This window comes from Sarcophilus harrisii, chromosome 3 (genome assembly GCF_902635505.1).
Source record: "Sarcophilus harrisii chromosome 3, mSarHar1.11, whole genome shotgun sequence".
NCBI classification, from domain to species: domain Eukaryota; kingdom Metazoa; phylum Chordata; class Mammalia; order Dasyuromorphia; family Dasyuridae; genus Sarcophilus; species Sarcophilus harrisii.
In genome coordinates this window covers 432,627,325-432,649,925 of record NC_045428.1, presented here as the reverse complement: position 1 = coordinate 432,649,925, position 22,601 = coordinate 432,627,325, and the positions used below count along the sequence as shown (strand labels likewise).

General features: G+C 33.4%; 1 protein-coding gene across 8 annotated transcripts in view; it reads left to right on the top strand.

Annotated features, from left to right (window-relative positions):
* The window catches only part of FRY (FRY microtubule binding protein), a 470,054-nt gene that overhangs the window by 303,100 nt on the left and 144,353 nt on the right, over window positions 1-22,601 (top strand). For all 8 annotated transcript variants that reach the window (XM_031960730.1, XM_031960734.1, XM_031960729.1 and 5 more), the window contains 7 exons: window positions 3,236-3,404; window positions 5,418-5,510; window positions 5,607-5,705; window positions 8,749-8,850; window positions 18,539-18,642; window positions 19,181-19,289; window positions 21,076-21,162. In XM_031960730.1, the coding sequence (XP_031816590.1) occupies window positions 3,236-3,404; window positions 5,418-5,510; window positions 5,607-5,705; window positions 8,749-8,850; window positions 18,539-18,642; window positions 19,181-19,289; window positions 21,076-21,162 (763 nt within the window). The remainder of the gene's footprint in view (window positions 1-3,235; window positions 3,405-5,417; window positions 5,511-5,606; window positions 5,706-8,748; window positions 8,851-18,538; window positions 18,643-19,180; window positions 19,290-21,075; window positions 21,163-22,601) is intronic.

Genomic DNA, 22,601 nt, shown 5'->3' with positions numbered 1-22,601 from the left:
TGCAACAGAAAACTGAATATGGTTTTCATTTCTTCAAGAGAATCGAACAAATCCTTGGAAAGATCTTGGGAAATGAATTGTACCCCTATAAATAGGTTAATCATAGACATGTGAAAATGATGTTGGAGCACTGTGTTGGAACAACTGAAAAAGATGTTTAAATTTATTTTCAATTATAATGTAGTAGAAAATATGTTTGTAATGTAATAGGAAGCAGTGAGGTATATCCATAGAGAGTTGGTCACTGAGTCAGGGAAATCTTTGATACATACTATTTTTTGACTCTAGAGAAATCAATTAGCCTCTCAGTGCCCTAGCCAGTTTTTAAGACTTTCTGTCACAGAACATGTAGGAGTTAACTTTATCAGTAGTTCCTGATGCTAATGAAAGTACAGGGCCAGTTTTGTTGCAGGTTTTTTTTAAACCTAAAATAATAAATTTATGATATTATGGATATTATTCTTCAAGGATTACCATTTTTTAGACAGAAGCATATATATACTTTAAGTAAAAATTAAGTCAATTTTCATATCAAGATTTAAAAAAAACTAGAAATATTTTACTAAATATTTCATTCTTCATCTACCTGCTTTTTCATCTTTTTTCCCCAAAACTAAATAACTAGATGTTTTAATTCTCATTGAAATATTTTTTGAATTCTGCCATACTTTGATGGATCTTTACTCTTATTGCTGTGAATGTTCTCCATCAGTATAGTTCACAACTCTTCTCTGCCTTCTCATCTTTGTGGTGTCATGTCCTTCCATTTGTACTCCATAAAGGAATCCAATAGCCTGGATACTTAACTGGTTCTTTTTATATCTCAGGGATATGGAAGGAGGGAGCACTGAAGCTACTCACACTTTGTATCCTATTCTTACCACATGACCACCAACTGTTTTTCCAATCATACACATCCTTGACTATATTTTAATATGACCTCTCATACCCATCACCATCCTTAGTAATATTCTGCTAGTTCCTTATCTATACTCTGAGACGTTCCATTATCTTTTGGATTGGCTGCATTTTAATTTCTCTGAGATCATAGAGTTTCAGAGCTTTTTATCCATCTGTCATCAGGAAGACAGTATTAATAATAGTGAGTCAGGATTCAAAGGAATACTATTCAATCTCCCAAATGCCATGGATCTGGGATCTCATGAATCTGGCATTCATTCTTTTCATTATGATTGTGGTTGTTCCATGTCTTCATATCTGATGTGATTCCCCTACCCCTGACATCTTAGAGGATGTAGTTGAAGTCTCTATGCATTGTGGGAGTACCAGGGAATAGTCCTTACCCCTCAAGATAGCATTCTGAATGCATTTCTCCAAAGATACACTACCATACGTTGTGTTTATGTTCTATATTTCTGTTCTGTTTACAGCATAGCTCAGCCACGTTATGCATCTTTTTGTGGACTGGCTTAGAAACCCAAATAAAACTATTTTTATCAAAAGATCCAAAACAAATTTGGATCTGAGATCCAAAACAAATTTAGCCTTGTTCTCAGTAGCTATGAAGTAGTTAGATAGTGCAATGCATAGAGACTAGAATTTGAATCCTGCCTCAGATATTCACTAGATAAACAATCCTGGACAAGTTATATAACCTCTCTGTGCCTCAGTTTCCTCAACTATAAAATAGGGAAAATTAATAAAAAACTTACCTCCCAGAGTTATTATAAGGATAAGGTAAATTTTAGCCTTAAGGCAGTATATGAATACTAGTGATTGTTATCAATAGATGATAAGCTCACTTATTTTCCAATTCTGCATTTCCTCAGGAATATCCTTATGCTATTCCTTGTACATAGCTCCTTATTAGAAATATGCTGTAGCTTTCTTGTGCCCAAAATACATTATCCTTGGGTTTCTCACAATTATGATTCCTTAGAACACATGATCTTAATCAGCTTTCCATAAACTTGATTTTTTAAACTAATTTTGATCACTGTATTTGTAATTCTAGTTATTTTATCTTTGCATTAAAAATACAAATTCTAATAAGGGATCACAGCATTCACCAAATCACTAAATGGTTCATGACACATATAAAGTTAAGAACCTCTACCTCAGAGATTATGGTATCACAAGATTTGCAGCAATTTGAGCATTTTAGTTAGATGTTTGTGTTGCCAAAAATAATAATAATAATAAGCCTTTGTACATTGGAGCAACCTTGGAGTTCTTCAGAACCCTGGGCAGTTTCCCAAAGGCAGCTCAGCCTGCTGTCATGCTTCTTCCTGGTATATGCTCACAAAGATTACATAAGTAAAAAATCTCATCATGGGTCATTTCAAAATTTTGATTTCGTCCATGATATCAAATAATAAATTAAGGATGTAGCTTAAGCCTTTGAGCTTATGAACTAATGTTCATAATTGTATCCTTTTTGAATATGTATTTTATTAATGAAAGATACACATATATCAGCTACAAATTAAGAGAAGTTACATAAATTCTTCCTGATTACCTCTTTAAAACCTCTCAGAAATCCCTCTAATTCTAGTATTCCAGAATAATAGTCATTTTATAAATAATTGTTGATTAGATTTTTTCAATTATAAGATTTTCCTATAATTTGAAAATATATTCTTTAGCAATCAATAGATTACATGTTTTTTAAAAATTCAAATTTTGCAATTTTAGATAGCAATAATCTTTGATAGTGGCAACAAAATTCTTCAGGTATGTATGTACCCTGTTTACTGTAGTCAATTAGTTAATCAATGAACATTTCCTAATTGCTTCCCATATAGTTGTTCTAGGCGCACTGAGGATACTAAGATCAAAATGAAACAGTCCTTGACCCCCCCAAAAGCTTAATATTTCAATGGAAGAACTTATAATCCACTGCAGATTACAGTGATAGTGAAACAATAGTAAAGATACATGAGTCTGGCCCACTATAGCATTTCTTACACTCTTACAGCCCTGAAGTTCTAGTACTTTGACATCCAAGACTAACTTCACTCAAATAAACAGTGCTTTATTTCACACTCACCCTACAAACAAAAACCTAGCTATTTAGAAAGAGTATAGATAACATACATGTTTCATCTGCTGGTTAGCTTAAATATAGTACAATAAAAGGCAAAGGAAAATTGGATTTTTCACCAAATCCTGGTATTGCTTGAACTCTTTCTCCCTTAGATATTCTGAGGGAGGTCTGCATGAAAGTGATTTTCCTATCTGGACTTGACCAAACGCATGTGTCTTTTACCTTCAGATTCCCTGCTGTGAAGAAAAAATTTATGGCAGAACTAAAAGAGCTCCGGCATAAAGAACAGAGCCCATATGTAGTTCAAAGCATTATCAGTTTAATAATGGGTATGAAATTCTTTCGCATTAAAATGTATCCAGTGGAGGACTTTGAAGCTTCTCTTCAGTTCATGCAGGTGAGTGCACAGGCAGTAAGGCTAACATGGGATTGACTTTCATGAGTCCACTCCATCTATTTTTTTGTACTGTAAATTGGAAGGAAGCTTTGACTTCCCAATGTTAGTGGGAGGGAAACGGCAAATAGGGTATAGAGAGAGATACTTAAATTCTACTTGAACACAGAGGTCTCTTTTCTCACTTACCTTGTTGGTGTGTTAAGTTTTTTACATTATACTATAAAGCAAGATAGTATATTGGCAGGTCCCATATATTAGTTATTGTTGTTTTTTTCCCTCTGTCTCCAAATTCAGTATACTTTCACTGACTATCTTCCATGCCTAGAATTCTCATCCTTTTCATTTCTGTCTCTAGGCTTCCTCCAATACCTAACTCAAATCCTAACTGCTACAGGAAATTTTTCCCATTCTTAATTCAAGTGACCTCCTCCTATTCCTAATCTATAATTTATATGATGATATATTGCTTGTTTACCCAGAGTTGTTTTCATATTGTTTTCCTCTTTGGAGTATGAGCTCCTTGAGTGTATTCAGGAGCTGCTTTTGGCTTTTTTTTATTTCCTCAGGGCTTAGCACAGTCTCTAGTACCGAGTAGACCCTTAAGAAATGCTAGTTGACTTATAGACTTAAGTCCCTTTCATAGATATTTGCCATTTAGTCTGGATAGAATTTAGCTAGTTTAATATTCCTTATGTCTAATAATAATTAATATATTCTCTTATCCAGAGTGTATATCTTTGAGAACTTCAAATGTGAGCAGAAAGAAATGGTTCTCATTCATACTATAAATAAGTAGCTGATAAGCATAGGATTTAAAAGAGTCCCATTAAGCTGTATGAGCTTGAATGTAGATAATGTCAAGTTTATCATGGTTTACTTGAGAAAAATTCTGGGTGGTGGGAATCTTGTATAGTAAGCACAAATGAGATATAAAGAATAGAGTCTAAGTTTTATCGGGTTCTGCTACTGGCTTACTTTGGATAATAGTCAATATGTTGAAAGCTTGAGTTTTCCCAGCTACAGATGAAGAATATTACTCATACATGTACCAAGTGAACTTGGCTCCATATTTTGGGTCAAGCCTATGCGTGAGAATATTGGTATAAATACATTCTATAAAATTATGGAAGGGCTACAAGACTTGCAGGAATCTTTATACTCTGTCTTGTATAAGGAAAAGTTTTTAGCTCTCTTTTTGGATGTTTGTATATGTCAGACAAATATTAAGTTACTGATAGATTTTGGTCTTTTTCAAATTTGGTCATTTCATTTCATATAGTATTAGAAGTCATATAATGAAAGTATTTAAATGTCATAAAATTACATATAGATAATTTAAGACATTATTTCCATTTTACAATCCCTTGTAAAAACTGTACTTTTATTGTATGACTAAACTGGCCAGATGATAGAAGAGCAATATCCTACAGGTTATGGAGTTATGAGATTAGCCTCATAGAAAAGAAACTCAAATTGCTGAAAATCCATCATAGGCATGCCCATTGACCAGAAACAGATTGTGTGGGGGACAAAAACAGACATCAGAACAGACAAAACAATGAAAATAAATATGTTAAAGGCCTCAGGACTCAAAATATAATATAATCTCTTATGCCTATGGATAAAATTTCATTTTGTTTGAATAATCTAAATATCTGTGTTGGCAAAGGAACTGATAAGTGTATCCACTGCCAGCAGAAGATTATTTTAACATATAATATTGAAATAGGAGGAAGTAGAAATGATAAGATGGATAGCACTGTCAAATGCGGATGAGATAATGCTGATTTTGTCCATTATGGTGACTTTGTCAGTTGGGTGATGTTTTTCTTTTGAGGACTGAGATAAATAGTTTGGGAATAAATGAAGATTGATATCTTTATTGTGTGTAATCCTTTTTATAAATAACACAAATATCAGATTGAATTATAAACATTTTAGTTTTGTTTCATGTCTTCATTCCAACATTTAATTGCTTTTGGTTTTGTTTTGTTATTCTGTTCTAATCCATAGGAGTGTGCACATTATTTTCTGGAAGTCAAAGACAAGGATATCAAGCATGCGTTAGCTGGTCTATTTGTTGAAATTCTCGTCCCTGTAGCAGCTGTGAGTTACATTTTTCTTTCAATGAATTTCTCACAGTCAAAGAAGGAAACTCAACATTTGGTTAATGATATTAACATACATATATCTTTCTTTCAGGCTGTTAAAAATGAAGTGAATGTTCCCTGCCTTAGGAATTTTGTTGAAAGCCTTTATGACACAACACTCGAACTTTCTTCAAGGAAGAAGCATTCCCTGGTTAGTAACCATGAGCAAGGAAAAAATTAAACAGCAAGGTATCCAAGACTAATGTTCCACAACAGAAATCTGTATAGGTAGGAGTCCCCATGGACAGTAGAATCATGCTTCAACAAATTCTAGTTTGGCACTTCACAGCACACATTTACATTGATTATCTTTTTTAGTTGCATAATTGTAATAAGGGGATTAGACAAGATGATCTCTAAGATCTTTTCACCTTAACTATTCTCTGATATTAGTAAGGTTTGCTTCAAATCAAATTTTGCTTTAAAAAAAAAAAAAAAAAAAAAGGAACTTTGTTGACCAAAAGCTTCAGCTTTTAAAAAACCATTTTTCTTCCTAACACACAGGATTCCTCCACAAGTAAGTCCTTGTTCTGACAAGCAAAGGAAAGATGGGGTAGAGAGGGAATGGGGAAGGAGATAGTTGCCTGACATGAAAGATATAATAATCCTCAAAAAACAAGTTTGTAGAAGATTTGTAGGAGTGTCTTCTATCCTTTAGGGCTACTAAAGACTTTTTTGATTCTGGATCCCTCTCAAAGCTTTATAGAATTTCAGCAGCTGTATTTTTGGTAGTAGAGTGGTTGATGAATTAATGACAGCCTAAAGATATTCTAAAATCCAATTGGTAAAATATTAACCAATCTTCCATTAACAGCATGCATCTTATAGTAGCATCTTTTCCTCCTACTTCAAATAATATATCATTTTACTTTAATTTCTTTTGGCCTTAACTTACTTCATATCATGGCAAAAAAACTGGTTCAGTGAAATAAGGAGTACAGTGGCCCTTGTTTATCCTTTGGGTGGCCTTCCACTAACCTTTCTGCCAGCATCTCCCTCAGGGGCTCTGGGTATCTAGATGCGTGCTGGACAAACACATACTGCTTCTGTTTATGTTGATATAAGCAGAGTCTTCTTGTAGCAACATTTGCTATGATTATTGATGAAATAACATTCCTTTTGGGAAGTTCACTTAATTACGGTAAGTTTGCATGCAGAAAAACCCACACACACCTACATTCAAGACAGAAACCTAGTGAATACTAGCAGATGTTTCTAGGGAAATGGGCCAGTGACTACTTTTTATAAACAAGGTTGCATGCATACTTTATTTTCTGTGGTTTGGGAGAACAGTATATGGCTTTTTTTCCAAAATTCAGTCTTAGAAATTATTTAAAATGCTAAATTAAGTTTCCATATTGTTAGATAAATTATTTTATTATTCTTATCATAGATACTTTAATATTTTAATACTCCATTCCTCAGGAAAACATAATTTTAGCTTTAAATATTTAGTCCCTTATATAATCTTGTACAAATTATACAATTTCATTTTAAATGAGATTGTTATAAACTTTCATCATTATTATCAAAAAATACTCATTAAATACCTAACTGTACATGGCATTGTACTAGGCCCTGTACAAAAGAACCATGTATGTATAATTCCTGCCCTCCAGAAAGCTAAAATCTAAGATAGATTAGAGGTGTAGGTTTTTTTTTTTTTTTGCTATTTTTAATATATTTCACGAACCCAATATTTGAAGGTTGGCAGTATGACCTAGTAAAACTAATAGTGAATTAGACTTTTCTTCTCTTAGCTAATGTCCCTTGTTTTTTATGTCACTTTTGCCAAATAGTACAGTAGAAAAGGCCTTAAGTTTGGAGGAAGAAAACTTAGATTCACATCTTAAATCTAGCACTAATACAGTATTATCTGCATTGCCGTGATCAAATTACTTTGCTGGGTGGCTATAAAACAAAGTTCCTGGGGCAGCTAGGTGGCTCAGGAGTTCCTGAGTTCAAGTCTGGTCTCAGACACTTAACAATTCCTAGCTGTTTGACCCCTGGGCAAGTCACTTAACCCCAATTGCCTCAGCAAAAAAAAAAAAAAAAAAAAAAAAGAAGAAGAAGAAGAAAGAAAAGAAAAGAAAAAAAGTTCCTACCACTCTAAATTGGGCTTTATCATTTAACTTTTTAGGATCTTCATTTCTTCATTTGTAAAATGAGGCAGTAGAATAGATGGTTCTGTCCACTTCTTAAATTCTGCAACTCTGAATAGGGCATGTCCTTTGAATTGGTTTTTTAGCATTATGATAAAGTTGTTGCATTTTTTTTTTTTTTGCTGGTCTCCATGGACTAGATTTTATGAATTTTTAGGATTACTGGTTGGAGTTAGAATTATATTCACTGATCTTTAAACAAAAGTTAGCTAACTTTTATATAAAGGATTAAACCTGTGAATTTGCTTTCATTGGTGCACATTCTAACCAGTTAAGATTATTGACATTTAGGAAAAGTAGACCCACCAATAACTGACAGATGAAGTAACTTTATTGCAACTTTAGAAGAGACTTTAAGGCAGAATGAAGGAAATTAATAAAATGATCTGGTAGTCAATAAACATGTATTAATTTTCCATTATGATGTTTAATAGGCAGTAGATTGAGATATAAAAATATGAATTTACATATATAAATATATATCTGTTTTTGTGATAGTAAAAAAAAATAAGTCAAACAGCACTTTAATGTTTACAAAATGCTTTACAAATATTATTTTATATTCATAATAGCCCTAAAAGATAGCTGTTATTATTACCCACATTTTATAGTTGAAAAAACTGAAGCAAACTGGTTAAGTGACTTATCTAGGATCACACAGTCAATAAATATATGAGGTTGAATTTAAATTTAGATTTTCTTGATTTTAACTTCTAACTTTTAGTCACCTCACCACTTAGCTGCCTGTGTTCAGATTTTGCCTTTTTTGCTATAATGGTATTTCATATCTTTTCAGATTTAATTATGAAATTCCTTTATTTCCTTTCATCAAAATGCTGTGCTCCATTTGTTCCCACAATCTCTGTAGAGGAACATTGTTTTTTTTTACTTTCTCTTATGCAATAAAATATTTATTTTGGCTGGCACTAATCATGGGAGAAAAAGTTATTTTAATAGTTCTAGGGAAACTTGGTTACCTGGTTTGTTGAAATATAAATAATCTTGTGATGTCTTCTTTTTCTTCCTATTTAGGCTTTGTACCCTCTGGTGACGTGCCTGCTGTGTGTCAGTCAGAAGCAATTCTTCCTAAACAGATGGCATGTTTTTCTCAACAACTGTTTATCCAATCTTAAAGTTAGTATTTCACTTTCAAAAAAAATCCTTTTAGTGAACTTATGTTTCTGAGATGAGATTCTAGTGTAATCTAGGGTTTCTGAGGATATAAATGAATATTTAAATGAATAAAAATATATATATTAAGTGCTTATTATGTGCCAAGTTCTATACTAAGCATTGAACATACAAATAGAAAAGCTATGCAGGACCTTGCTCTCAAGAAGTTCCCACTCTAATGGAGGCAGACAGCATGAGTTTTTGATGCAGCAGCAAAGTAAATAGTAATGTATATTTCCACTATATAAGCTTATCTCCACTTCTGCTATTGGTTAGTTTGATAGTGCTAAGGACTTTAGTGTTGAGAATTTTCTTTTCCCAATATTAAGTAGCAGTGGATAGCAATGGATACATCCCCTATAGAAACAACTGCCAGGTATTATCCCCACAAGGGTTGATTCCTTCCATAATGGCTATTATGGAAGCTGGGCTGGAAGCAAAGCTAGTGGGTTAAGAGAGGAGTGTCCAAAGAGTAGATTGCTTTTCTTAAAGCATTTTAAACTTTCTGTCATTGGGGAAAGATTATTCTGGATTACTTGGATAAGGAAAGACAATAAGTCATCATCTTTCTCTTTAGCAAAATGTAAATTAGAGAAGTTTAAAAAATTGTGAAATTTTTCTTTAAAATTGAAAACAAAAAAGCTATTAAATAACCATAAAAAATTGCAAGTGGTATCCATTTATAATCCATGATTATGTTATCCCTAGCTTTTCTTCAAGATACATGACTTTTAAGCATATGAACTGGTTTTAGAAGCATTTAATATTAAAGGGAAAATATGCCATGAGCATCCATACACTCTTTTACATGTATGTATCTTGCAACCTGAGTCTCAAGAACACCATTCTTTAACTTATGGGAAGGGAAGGGAAGGGAAAGAAAGGAACAGTTTTAAAGCACCTCCTGAGAGCCAAACGTTGTCCTACATATTTTGCAAATGTTATTTCATTTTGATCCTAACAATCATCTGAGGTAGGTGTTATTATTATCCTCATTTCATAGTTGAGAAAACCTAGATAGATAAAAATTAAGTGATTTGTCCAAGGTTTTTTTTTTTATTTTGTTTATTTAATTGTTTTCCATGTCTGACTCTTTTTGTGACCCTATTTGAGGTTTTTTGGGCAAAGATACTGAAGTGGTATGTAATCTTCTTCTCCAGCAACTTTTACAGAGGAGGAAACTGAAACAAACAGGGTTAAGTGACTTGCCCAGGGTCACACAGTAAGTGTCTGAGACTGGGTTTAAATTCTAGTTTTCCTGACTCAAGATGCAGTTCTCTCTATCCATTGTACCACCTACTAAATAAAGTTAAAGACTAGATATATTTTGTGAAGTCAGAGTATGAATGCTATGTATCTAGGGAAATTAAAGTACCTTCCTTGAATTTAGACTTAGTTATTTCCAGTCTCAGAGGGACTAGCCCTAGAATAAGACTTACAGAGTTGCCTGTCATGAAAAGTTCTCCCTCTGGCACATATTGGACATGTGACTCTAGCAAGTCTTAACCCCCACTGCCTGCAGGTAATTCTCTGACATTATAAGTTACAGAAGAATTGCCTATTTACACTGGCAGAAGGAATTTCTACACCTAGATAAAATCTGATGAAATCACAAGTACAGACCATGCTTTTGATGAATTGATCCTACAAGTGATACAGCCATACTGTCTTATAAAATAGTTTATATCCTTTTTTAGGAAGCAACTTCAGAGTTCAATATACCACAGGCCTGAAGTCTGTAGCTTTACTGATGCTCAAATAAGCTAAAGGGTGATCAGTGTTAGATATTTATGGGTAGAAATATAATTATTGTTTGATACTAGTAAACAAATGCTACTACATTGGGCACCTTCATATAGGACTTTTCTATAGAAATAATATTACAGGGTCCCTATCTCCATTCTATGCATTGAATTCTACCAGTTTTGAAGATTCTCACTTTTTTAATAGCAATATTGAGACATTTTTGAGAAAAATGGCTATCCTTCAAACATTATGGATATTCACAAATCATCCCTCATTCACTTTTGCATATTTCTTCTATCAGTTTTTCTAAACTTGGACCTACTTACATTTTTAGAAGATACTACCTTTTTTCTATAAAATTTTATAATTCACCAATACCACATAAAATACAATTCCTTTTATTGTAACTAAAGTTTTCTCATTCCACTTAAAGGCTTATTTGCTAGCTCTGGTATTCTGGGATTGATGTTAATCTTAGATTCTATCCCTGTCAGCTATCATCCTTCTGACTGAAAAATCCTACTAAGTGATGATGGTTTCTGTGATAATGGTGAATATTTCAAGTGCTTTCAGTGTTGTTTAAAGGATTATAATCGTCATGATGTGTAAGTAAGAATTGTAAAAAGCGTCCTATGGGCCAAAAAGTCTGATGAGCAAAGTTCTAAGTCCCAATTGATGTGTGTATTTTGTTGGTCTGTTGCTTTTTCAGAAGTGCCTGACTCTTTTGTTTCCCCACTGGAGCTTTATTGGCAAAGATAATAGTTATTTACTAAGCCATTTTGCAGATGAGTTGCCCAGGCTGAATTTGAACTCAGGTTTTCCTAACTCCACTGTGCCACCAAACTACCTTGATATGTATATGACATGTTGGTTATGTTTGTCATAGGATTCCTCAGAGAAATTGTGACTCTTCCTTTGATGTGATTATTTAAAATATGATTAATTTAAGTCTAGGAAAAGGGATTGTTCATAATTAAAATTCTGTTTTCAGAGTATTGGCCAAGGGAGCTTAACAGTTCCTTCCTGTCACTGTTATGTGTAGTTCTTTGAAGATATTCCCAATTTATTTTCCTGGCTACATTCTATTTGAGGCAATTATACACAGCTTTTTGAGAATCTCCTAGGCCTAAAATACCTTCCAGGAAGAAATGACAGAACTTGGTGCCAGATTAGAAGTAGAGGATTAAGGAGACTGAAAAATTCAAGGTGATTCCAAAGTTTCTTGGTATTTCATATTTTTAAACTAATTATTATAATTAACTTCAAAGTGTTTAAAAATTTGAGGTTATAAAACAATCTTAAAATTAAAATGACATTATTATGCTCATAATGGCAGCTAGGTAGTATAGCTGATAGAGCACTGCACCTGGAGTCAAAAAGATTTGAATTCAAATTCATCCTCAGAAATTTATTAGTTTCATAATCCTGGTCAAGTCATTCAACCTCTGTATGCCTGAGTTTCTTATCAGTAAAATGGTGAGAGGGATAGCACTGACTTCCCACTGAGAACCAAAGATAATATTTGTAAACTGTTTTGCAAACCTGAAAGGACTATATAAGTACTAGCTGTTGTTAGTGGTTTAGGGAAAATAATAGCCATCCTCAGTGCCAACGTGATATATTTGTCATTTTAAGTACTACAAAAACTTTGCATTTCCAAAGGTGATATTGACCTTTCCTAGGATTGATGGCCATCAATTTCCTAGAATTTTTGAATTTCATCCTATTTGGTTGGTTGCAAGGCATGTGGATATGTTTGCACACGCTTCTGTGATTGTTTTAAGACACTATAATTTTCCCAGAGGGGTTAAGATTAATTATGCTATTTTGGCACTTGCTGTGATTATAGCCCGGTCTGTGTTAGAAAAATTGTCTTTAAGAACTCTTTACTATGAATTGGTATAAAAGGCTCACTGCATACTCCAAGGTGAACGTCATTTATTTTCTTCAAACTAGCTATGGATAGCCAAGGAACTGAACTGCTCTCAGTGTTTTTAATAAAATGTCTTCCAGGATTAGCAACCATTATATTGTCACCACTTTTAAATATTTGATTACTGTGGAATTTGTTTTATCTACTGACAGCACAATCACAAGTTACAAGATGAGGGCATTTTTCTTAGTGTTGGCATATAGTAGGTGGTGAGCAAATGCTTGAATGATTGATTAGTTTCTCTTCTCTTCAGTTACTTTATTATCTTTTCCACTTAAAAGATTTCTCTTTCCAATTTCTTTTTATACACAAACAGAAAACAATAATTTTGTTTAATAGAAAAAATAAGATGTGGGAATGGAAAAGGATAATTCATAGTGTTGGCTTTTTAAATTTATCCACTTAGAGGTTATTTGTGAAGGCAGGGGGAAATGTTATACTGAACAGCATTTTAATGTTGTTGAGGAGTTTTCTTTAATTTATTATAAATATTAGGATCAAATTCTATCAGGTCAGTTTGTTATTGTGACCAAAAATACATGATAATTCTGAGAATGATCAAAAGCAATTTAGGAACTAGAGAAACCTAATTTTACTTTTCACTGATTGGTTACAGATCTGAGATACAATATGTAGTTTTGGTCACTGCATCTACAGAACAACCCAGAGAAATTAGAAAAGTTCAAAGGAGGGTAACTAAATCATCAAAGAGATGAAAAAGATACAATATGAAAAACAAAAAATATTTAAAACTCCCATCTGGAATGATGAAGACAGAGAAAGGATGAACATGAAAGGTTTATACAGCAATTGTGATCCAAAACTCAGAATTTTGTAAAATTGCACCAAGTTTTTTTTGTTTGTTTATTTTGTTTTTTTAAAAAAATCCACGATACTAAGCAACTAATATTTCTTCAGGATAATTCTAGTCTCTGTTGTGACTACAAAAGATATATATATATATATATATATGACATATAAGACACAGTTCCCATCTTCAAGCAACTCAAGCCCCACTGGGGAGGAAACATATATAAGTAAAATAGATAATGGTATGGCAGTAAACACTTGTATCAGAGGATAATGAGTGGAACTGACAAGGATAGGAATTTAGCTATTAAGCCATTAAGAGCTATTATATTTAGTTATATTTTAGCTGGCATCCTCTTGAACCTTGAAGCAAGTAGTTTGAGAAAAGTTAAAGGAAAAAAGTAATAAGCTTATAGAATTCACTACCACAAAGCTAAAAATATAGAAACTTGCAAAGTGAAGGATAGTACTCTATCTCTTACTTAAAAATAATCCAGAAGCCAAGAGAAATTTTAAAACAGGTTATATTTTAAAATAGTCATGAATGTAGGGGGGAAATATCCATAACTGCTTATATGTTTATAAATACTTAGCAAAGAAGGAATCACAGGCGAAAAAAAAAAAGGCTTTGAAGGTGTGGTGGTTTTTCCCCCCTGATTAGCTTTAAAATTTTTTTTCCTGATTACCTTTATAGATTTATACTTTATAGAATTTGGAGCCCAAATGATCATTTCTTAAGGCTTTACCAAACCCAGTCCATTCTCCGTGCTCTTCTCCACATGCTGCCCTCCACCCTCCTGGATAACCATTGACTTCAGCATTCACAGAACAGTATGCACAGTGTTAGAATTCTGAATGTTTGACTTTGGCAGTCATCTTTGGTTTATTCAATGTGGGCAAGGCATCTAGGTGGTAAATTGAAATATAGCAATATATAAGTGTACTTTATAGTAAAGATCTCCAGCTTTCAAAGTAAACAGCAGATCTCAGCCTGAATATTAATTTTCTATCAATGCCTTAGTTTATCCACAGGACTAGTCTGTCAACAACATACTGCTGTTATGGAACAAATGCATATTCTTGAATATTAACACCTAATTATTTTAGCCGGTCTTTCAGCAGTAATATTCCGTAGAAAGTAATGAGAAATACAGAATGTTATTTTCTTAAAGGAACAGTCCTTTAATAAAAAGTCTGAGTAAAGTTATTCAACACTTTCTTTGGTTCTATTCTTTATTTTCTGCCTAATAATTGAGCAGGTAAGAGATTGTGAAAACCACAGTGAACGAAACAGTCTGTCATAAATATTATGACATTCTAAAAAAAAGTAAAATCTTACACTAGTGCTTCATTATTTGAATAATATTTATGAAGTATTCTCACTGACATAATGCACTAGGCACAACTGTCTGCCCACCTTTCTTTCACAATTTATGAGATTGGGGCAGTTTTCCAAACCACCACAATATTAGAGAAATTAATATTAATTTTTGTCCACTGAAAAATTGCTTTTTAAAAAAAATCTTCTAGGGTAAGAAATATTTTATCCCTTCTCCTTAACGACACAATAAATAGGGATAATGATGCACTTTTCCTCTTCTACATAAAGATGAAATTGATATCTGTAAATAGGACATCTACTTTGAATTATTGCCTCTGTAGTAGTGATGACTTACTTTGAATGATTTAATCTCTCATTCTACCTCATTGGTGATAAAGATAATTATACTTTTCATTTTATCATTTCTCCCAGACTTGATACTGATTCCTTTTATTCTCCAAGCTTTTCTGTCAAAAAGAAATGAAAGAAAATATGCGAAGACATAATAGGTTAAAGTTGAAAGGAGTCCCTACATGACTAAAATCAAACATACTGAAGTCTTTATACTCTTTGTAAAATAATGAAGGAGAAGTATGATTCATCCCATTTTTTTTAATTAAGTAAACTGAGATATAGGCTTGGGAATTATTTCCATTGCTTCATGGCCAATGTCAAAGCTTGAATCAAGATCAACTTATTTCTAGTTCAGTAATTATTGCATTAAACTGGAATTTGTGCTGCTGAATATTGCCTATTCTTCCTCATTTAACATAGATTTCAGTGTTGTGACTATTTTTACCATTTGCAAATTGTGCTTTGATGTACCCATATATTAATATGACAATAAGTTGATGTATTAATATATGAATGGATGACTTTTACCAGTGATTAGATCATAGCAAGAATAGATTACAATTTGCATTTAGGAGAACCATATGAACAAATGTATTAAAACATGCCCAATTTTATAATATTTTATATTCTTTATAAAAGATGTCCTTTAGTGACATAGTGTTCAGTATTTCAAATTAATTTCCCAGATATTGGAGTCATTCTGATTTGACATTAACTCTCTTTCTAACCCTGAGAGAATCTCATATTCCCTCTTTCTGTTGACATATGTCAAAAAGGAAATAGAAATAGTACTTCAAAATGGTTTTATGAATTCCAATTAAATAGTGTTAATTAGATGGATCAAAGGTAAATGCTTGGTGATTCAAAAGATAGGTATTAATATCTATAGAAACTTCACATAGCCAACAGTTGAATATGAATTTTTCAGAACTGCCACAAGGCAATTTTGTGACAATTCCAAAACAAAATATACCTCATGAAACAAAGTAAAAGATAAATATGAATTATTGGTAAATTAATGTAAAATCAAAGAAGTGGAAGAAAAAGAGAGGTTATAGACATTATGGGTACAAGAAGTATATCAAATTTTGGTTACTGGTGAGAAATAGAACTAGTCAAGAGGTTTTTCAGTTGTGCTCTTGAATTTATTTGCATAGTAACCAAGGGCATTTGGGGAGATAGAAAGGAAACTCCCTATAATAGGCCCATTGGAGTTTTGCTCATTGGAGTACCTGAAATGATCTAAAAAAGACTCAGGATAATAACACAGATATGATAGGAGTTGAAAGAAGGGTGCGCCATAATACAAAGAAGTGTTTAGATTTAAGAGACCATAGAGCATGGGAAAAGGGTGTTCAGAAGACAGAATTTAAAATGCTAAAGATCTTCTCAAGATGTTGGTATGATAACTGATGGGAAGACAAATATATATGTCTGGGGGAAAAACTTTTCTTGTAACTTATTTTGCCATGCTGTTCAATTAGATATCTTTTACTTTGTAAGAATATGTTCTCTTTTAGCCTGGTTAAACACATCAGCAAGAGCTTATAAGTCAGTAAAGTCAATTAGTACATCTCAGAAATTGAGAAATACTACAAATCAAAATTTGACATATCCGTTTTGTTAATTATCTAAAATTAAAGAAGTTGAGAAAGTATTAAAAATGCAGATTCAACTGTAAGGTATCATGGTTATTTGAGGGCTGGTTATTAAACATTTACCAGCACACTGCTGCTTATAAGATCACCATTATTGCAGTTCAAGGTTGCTCAAATAATTAATAGACCTTGTGTGGGTCAATTTATATAAAAGAATTCAAGGATTCTGGCAAGTAAATGGCTACTCTAGCTACTTAAACCAATACTTAATCTCAATAATGTAGAAGGATTTTTTAAATAATTCAGTGTAACATTTATTAAATTTTCTTAAATTGTCCCAATATATCCACTTCCGCATTACCTACCACTATGCTAAAAGTACTCTCTCAAAAATTCCTAATTATCTCCTAATCACTATATTTAGTCCCCTTTTTTTCAAACCTCAGCTTCCTTGGCTTCTGTGTGGCTCTAGAATAATTCTCCATGCTAACTCTCCTTTGACTTATTCCCATGCACTTTACACTGCAGTCAAATAAGATTATTCTTTGTTCCCAATACATACTACTAGCTTGCTTGACTCTGTGCCTTTTCATATAGTCAGTCCAGCTGAACATTCAACATTCACCTTCTTCCTTTTTTCACTTATGAAATTCCTTGCCTACCTTTTCAAATCCAACTCACTGAAACTTTATCTGTTTATATCCACCTCCTCCCTAAGTCAGCAATATCCTTCTCTTTGGCTAGTTCTTTGTATTATACCTGTAATGCATCTATAATATAATGATGTATTATGTATAGTTTCAGTTACCAACTGGTCTCTCTCCTAGCACCTACCATAATATTCTCTATGGAACCAGTGTTTATTAAATGTTTGTATAGCTGACTTAAGTATGAAAGCACTTTTAATAGCATAAAATTGGAACCATTATCTTTGTTATGTACAATTCATTATCTGTAATTTTGGAGAATATCCAATTTGAACTAATGAAAAAATTGAATCATAGCATATTTTTAAAGAAATAATGCTGATAGTCATGAACATATAGTACCATTAATAAAGTTGCCAAGTGGTAGTCCCTATCAGATCTTCTTTAATAAACAGAAAGGAAGGATTCCTTTCTTTGTATGTAAATGCAATCTTCTGAAGTTATTTTAAGAGTTTGAAAATCTAGTTTTTTAAAATTACCTAGTTCCCCTTGCAAACCTTCTTTCCATTTTTCAATTCAGTGATAATGCAAAGATAGACTTTGGCTAGACCTGTTTCACAGCTGTCAGAAATTCTGAATTAGTATGTTCCCAATTAATTCAGCTAAGAGGGGAAATAGCTAAAGTAAGAATAGCAAGTTAATTGAATGGATAAAGAAAGAAAAGTGAGACAGACTGTGATAATATGAAGACTGATGGTTAAAGAAAAAATTGAAAGGATGGAAGAATTTGAAAAGTCTGTATTCTTGTACTAAAAAAAAAGGAAATCTAGGCATGGATCTAGGCAATGAGGGTGTTATGAAAAGAGTAAAAAAAATTTAGAAATTTAGAAAAAAATAGAAATTTTATTGAACCTTCCCTTCAAATTTGAATTTATGCATATTTTGGTGAAAATAAAGTAGACAAAACTTTTCAGTTTCCCTCATCTTGGACTCTCTCCACTATGTCCATACCTAAATATAGGGGAAAATAAATTGATATTTTTGAAAATTGTTCTCTTGACTTCTCTTACTGGTCACTAAATTGCCTCTACACACATGTATGTAATATTCAGGCATTATCTTACCCTTGGGGTGAAGGATCTGGTGTCATACTAGACTCTCTATTCCCAAGATTACTTAGAAGAAGAATATCTCTCATTATTTCTTAAGTGTGAATTTTACCTTTTTATTTTTGTTGTAGAACAAAGACCCCAAGATGGCCCGAGTTGCACTGGAATCTCTGTACCGACTACTATGGGTTTACATGATTAGAATCAAATGTGAAAGCAATACAGCTACTCAGAGGTAAAGGATTTGGGGTGGGTTCATGATCAAAAAGTTCATTGTGGAGTGGGATGATCTAAACTGTAGTCTAAAGTAGTGTTTGAAGGTATGATTCCTTTTAGAGCTGTCTTCCAAACAGTTTCCCCAGCTTTATTTAGTTGTCATTTAAACAGCTGTTAACTAAAGTAGCTGTTCTCACAAGGGTAAATGTACTCTGCATTTAGAGGTGGTTCTCTTTAGGGAGCCCAGTGACAGCAGCCTAGACCAAGAACAGCATTACTCATGATCAAAAGAGGAAGGGAGGCTTGAGGAAAGGATTTATCTCCTAACTATGATTAGTTTTCATGAAAAGTATTTTTCTATAAAAAATTGGTAAATGAGATTAAGTGGGTGGAAGTGATTTGTGTTCCTTCCCCAGCCCTTTACCCCCCCCCATTCCCATATTTTCAATGATACTTAGACAAAAAGTACCATCTGTTATGTTTCCTTAAAGAATAAGAGCTCAGCCAACAATGCTTGTTTTCTCTCTCTTGTGCTTTGTTTTTTCCTTATCTTTTAGCCGACTTATAACCATCATCACAACACTTTTCCCCAAAGGATCCCGTGGTGTGGTACCCAGAGACATGCCTCTGAACATCTTTGTGAAAATCATCCAGTTCATTGCCCAGGTAACAGAAGAGCTCCTGGCATTGAGGAGCTATTCAGAGTCATTTAGTGAACCTGCCTCTATCTTAAGAAATACACAAAGAAAGAAAATCTAAAATGAAAAAAAAAATAGATATACCTTAATGTTAACTAGCCTAGAGTTATCTAACTATTCTGAAAGAGTCAAATTGTGTCACCAGAAAATAATAAATACTTCTTGTGTGCTCACTATGTGTTGAGTTCTTTGAACGTATGCATAAAGATAGAGTAACTTTATGTTCTCAGCCCCCCCCACTCTCTCATTCCCCATTTCACTCCTCCAAAAAGCTCCCTCATTTTATCCTCCAAATCCCAATCCAAAAGGGGGTCTTTCGTTGTTTCCCCACTTAGCATCTACTGTTCCTCAGATGAAAAGTCCCCAAGGCTTTGAAATAAAAGTTTATGCTATGGAATTTTCTATGGCTGAGAAAGTGAGATGGAAATTGAGGTGAAATTTCTTGAGACCCAGTCAGCTTCCCTCAGGATTTAGTGGAGTTACAGTCCTATAAGCCCTGTTTTTTCTGAGGTCCTCTCAGATTGTCTTAGGAGCACAACTGCTTTATCCCTTTATTTTTACTGTTCTGCATTCATTTATTTCATAGAGATTTTCTGTCTGTCTCTATTTCATAGAGATTTAAGGAAATATGGGGAGCCTGGAAATTTCTGACCTATTCCATCTTCCTTTCCTCTTTCAATAGCTTGCATTCTAATGGAGGAAGCAACCTGTATATATATATATATATGAATATAGATACAAAATATGTTCAAAGTAGATACAGTTAACCTTGGAGAGGTAGATACTAGCAACTCTTGGGTGGGGGAGCTATACCAAATATAGCCTCTATAGTGAAAGTGGTACTTGAGCTTAAAATCAGGGATTCCAATAAAAATGAAAGAACATTCTCAGTATGGGGGACAACCAATGCAAAGATGAGACAGAAGATGAAACTGTGTGTGAGGGATAGCAAGTCAGTAACCATTTATGGCATGTCTAATGTGTACCAGGCACTGTGCTAAGTACTGGAGATATAAAAGCAAAAGATAGTACTATTAAATTCTGCCTTGGTTAGATCACATCTGATCCACTATCCACTGCAGCATCTTGCTGTCCATGGATGTTACCTAAATAAATATTATTTTTTAAATAAATAAATATTCTTCCTTAAATAGTCCCCACTTTTTTAATCTGAGTCATTCCTTGCAAGGTTAGTTGTAGGAAGAGCCACAGGCTCCTGAATGTTAGAGAGAAATAAAAAAATTATTTTTATTATTAGTCATTCTTGGCTATAGAGCCTAATTGCATTTTTGAAAAATATCTTAAGCATCAATCAGGGGGAAAAATCACATAAAGGCAAAAACAGTTTACCAAAGGTTCAAATGCATATTCTCTTCCCTTAGGGATTCTCTATGAGCCACATAAAATCCTACATAGATTGCCTTTCATTTAACAATAGTCATTTTGAAAGAATTAAGGGATAAACACGGATAGACACTGGAACTGTAATTCTGCTAGTAAAGGGAAGTCCCTTGTTTTAAAAAAAAAAGTCTAAGCCCCCTTCTACCAATGTAAATCAGTACTTCCCCTATACAACTTCTAGTCTTAAAGAATTGTTCAGAAGTTAAGACTTAGCACCCAAGCCTTCTTGACTTCAAAGCTGGCTCACTACCCACTACTTCAGGTTTTCATTTGAAGGGACAGAAGACCGAGCAATTTCACATTAAATTTGTAACCAGAAATCTTTTTTATCTGTTCATTTATTTCTTCCATAGGAACGTTTAGATTTTGCAATGAAAGAAATTATTTTTGACTTCCTTTGTGTTGGAAAACCAGCAAAAGCTTTCAGTCTCAATCCAGAGGTATGATACTTTATGTAAATCTTATATTGGCTGTGTGTTTTATTATGACAGAAAAACATTTTTACTATGAAGAATTGGGGTCAAAGGAGAGAAATCTTTCCTAAAACATCAGAAATAGGTTTCTGTCAAATGTCAAGTTGTTTGAATAAACAGCATAGTGTGCTGGTATTTCTAAAATAAAAGTTTGGATGAACAGATTTTACTATATGCTATTTGGCTATACGGGGTTCTCCCAAAGTCTTAGCATGATGTTAAGCTATTGAAACCTAACACTGTAATAATACTTTGGGGATGGCCAGTGTATTCATTCCTGTTCCCAAAAGAGCAAATCAAAGGAGTATAAATTCAGAGGTAGGAGGGCTTCAGACCATCTAATTTAGTACCTTTACTTTGCAGTGTAAGTAATATCTCCCTGAGCCCTTGCTCCCACGACTACTAAAGGGCAAAGCAAAGATTCAAATCCATGTGCTCTGACTCCCAACCCAGTGCTCATTCTATTTGTCTTATGGTCTAAATGCTTTTTGGAAAAGGAAAATTTGAAACATTTTTATTTGATTATCAATATTTTCTTTTGTGAAATTAGATTCCAATGCATATTGTCAGCCCTTGAAATAAATATTAAAAATCATCAAAGAAGGGTGGAGTTTTAAACCTTAGAACCAAGATTCTTAACCATTTGAGGATGTCATGGACCCTTTTGGCAGCCCAGGAATCTTATGGACCCTTTCTCAGAATATTTTTTTAGTTCATAACTGAAGGAAATGCTGTATTTTAGTGTGTTCAGTTGTTTCAGTTGTTTTCAGATTCTTCATTTGGGATTTTCTTGGCAAAGAAGTGCTTTGTCATTTCTTTCTCCAGCTCACTTTACAGACGAGAAAACTGAGGCAAACCGGTTAAGTCCAGGATCATACAGTAGTATTTGTCTGAGGCTGGATTTGAACTTTAGTCCTCCTGAATCCAGTGTCAACCTTTTATCCATATCACACCTAGCTGTTCAATAAATACTAGTTAGATATTAGTAAGAATAAAGATGCATATTTTTTTTATCTAAGTTCATGAACCCTTGAAATCTCTCTATGGTCTCTAGGTTAAGAAAGCCTGCCTTAGAACTAGAAGAGATCTTAGAGATAGATTTTTCATTTTGCAGGTGAAAGTTGCATGCCATAGAGGTAACAATAACTTGCCTAAGATCATATAGGATATTAAAGACAAAATCAGGACTGGAATGCAGTTGTCCTAAAACTGAGTCTAGCATTCTTCCTATAAGAGCATACATTTGGAAATGTATCTGGTAATCACCAAGGCAGCCCAACACTTCTTTCTGCTGGCCTAAAAACAGTGACCCACACCTGCAATGTCTGATAGAACTGACATAGACTCCACCAAGATATAACCAAACTGTCTTAATTATTCGTGTGTAGAACATATTAATTAGCAGC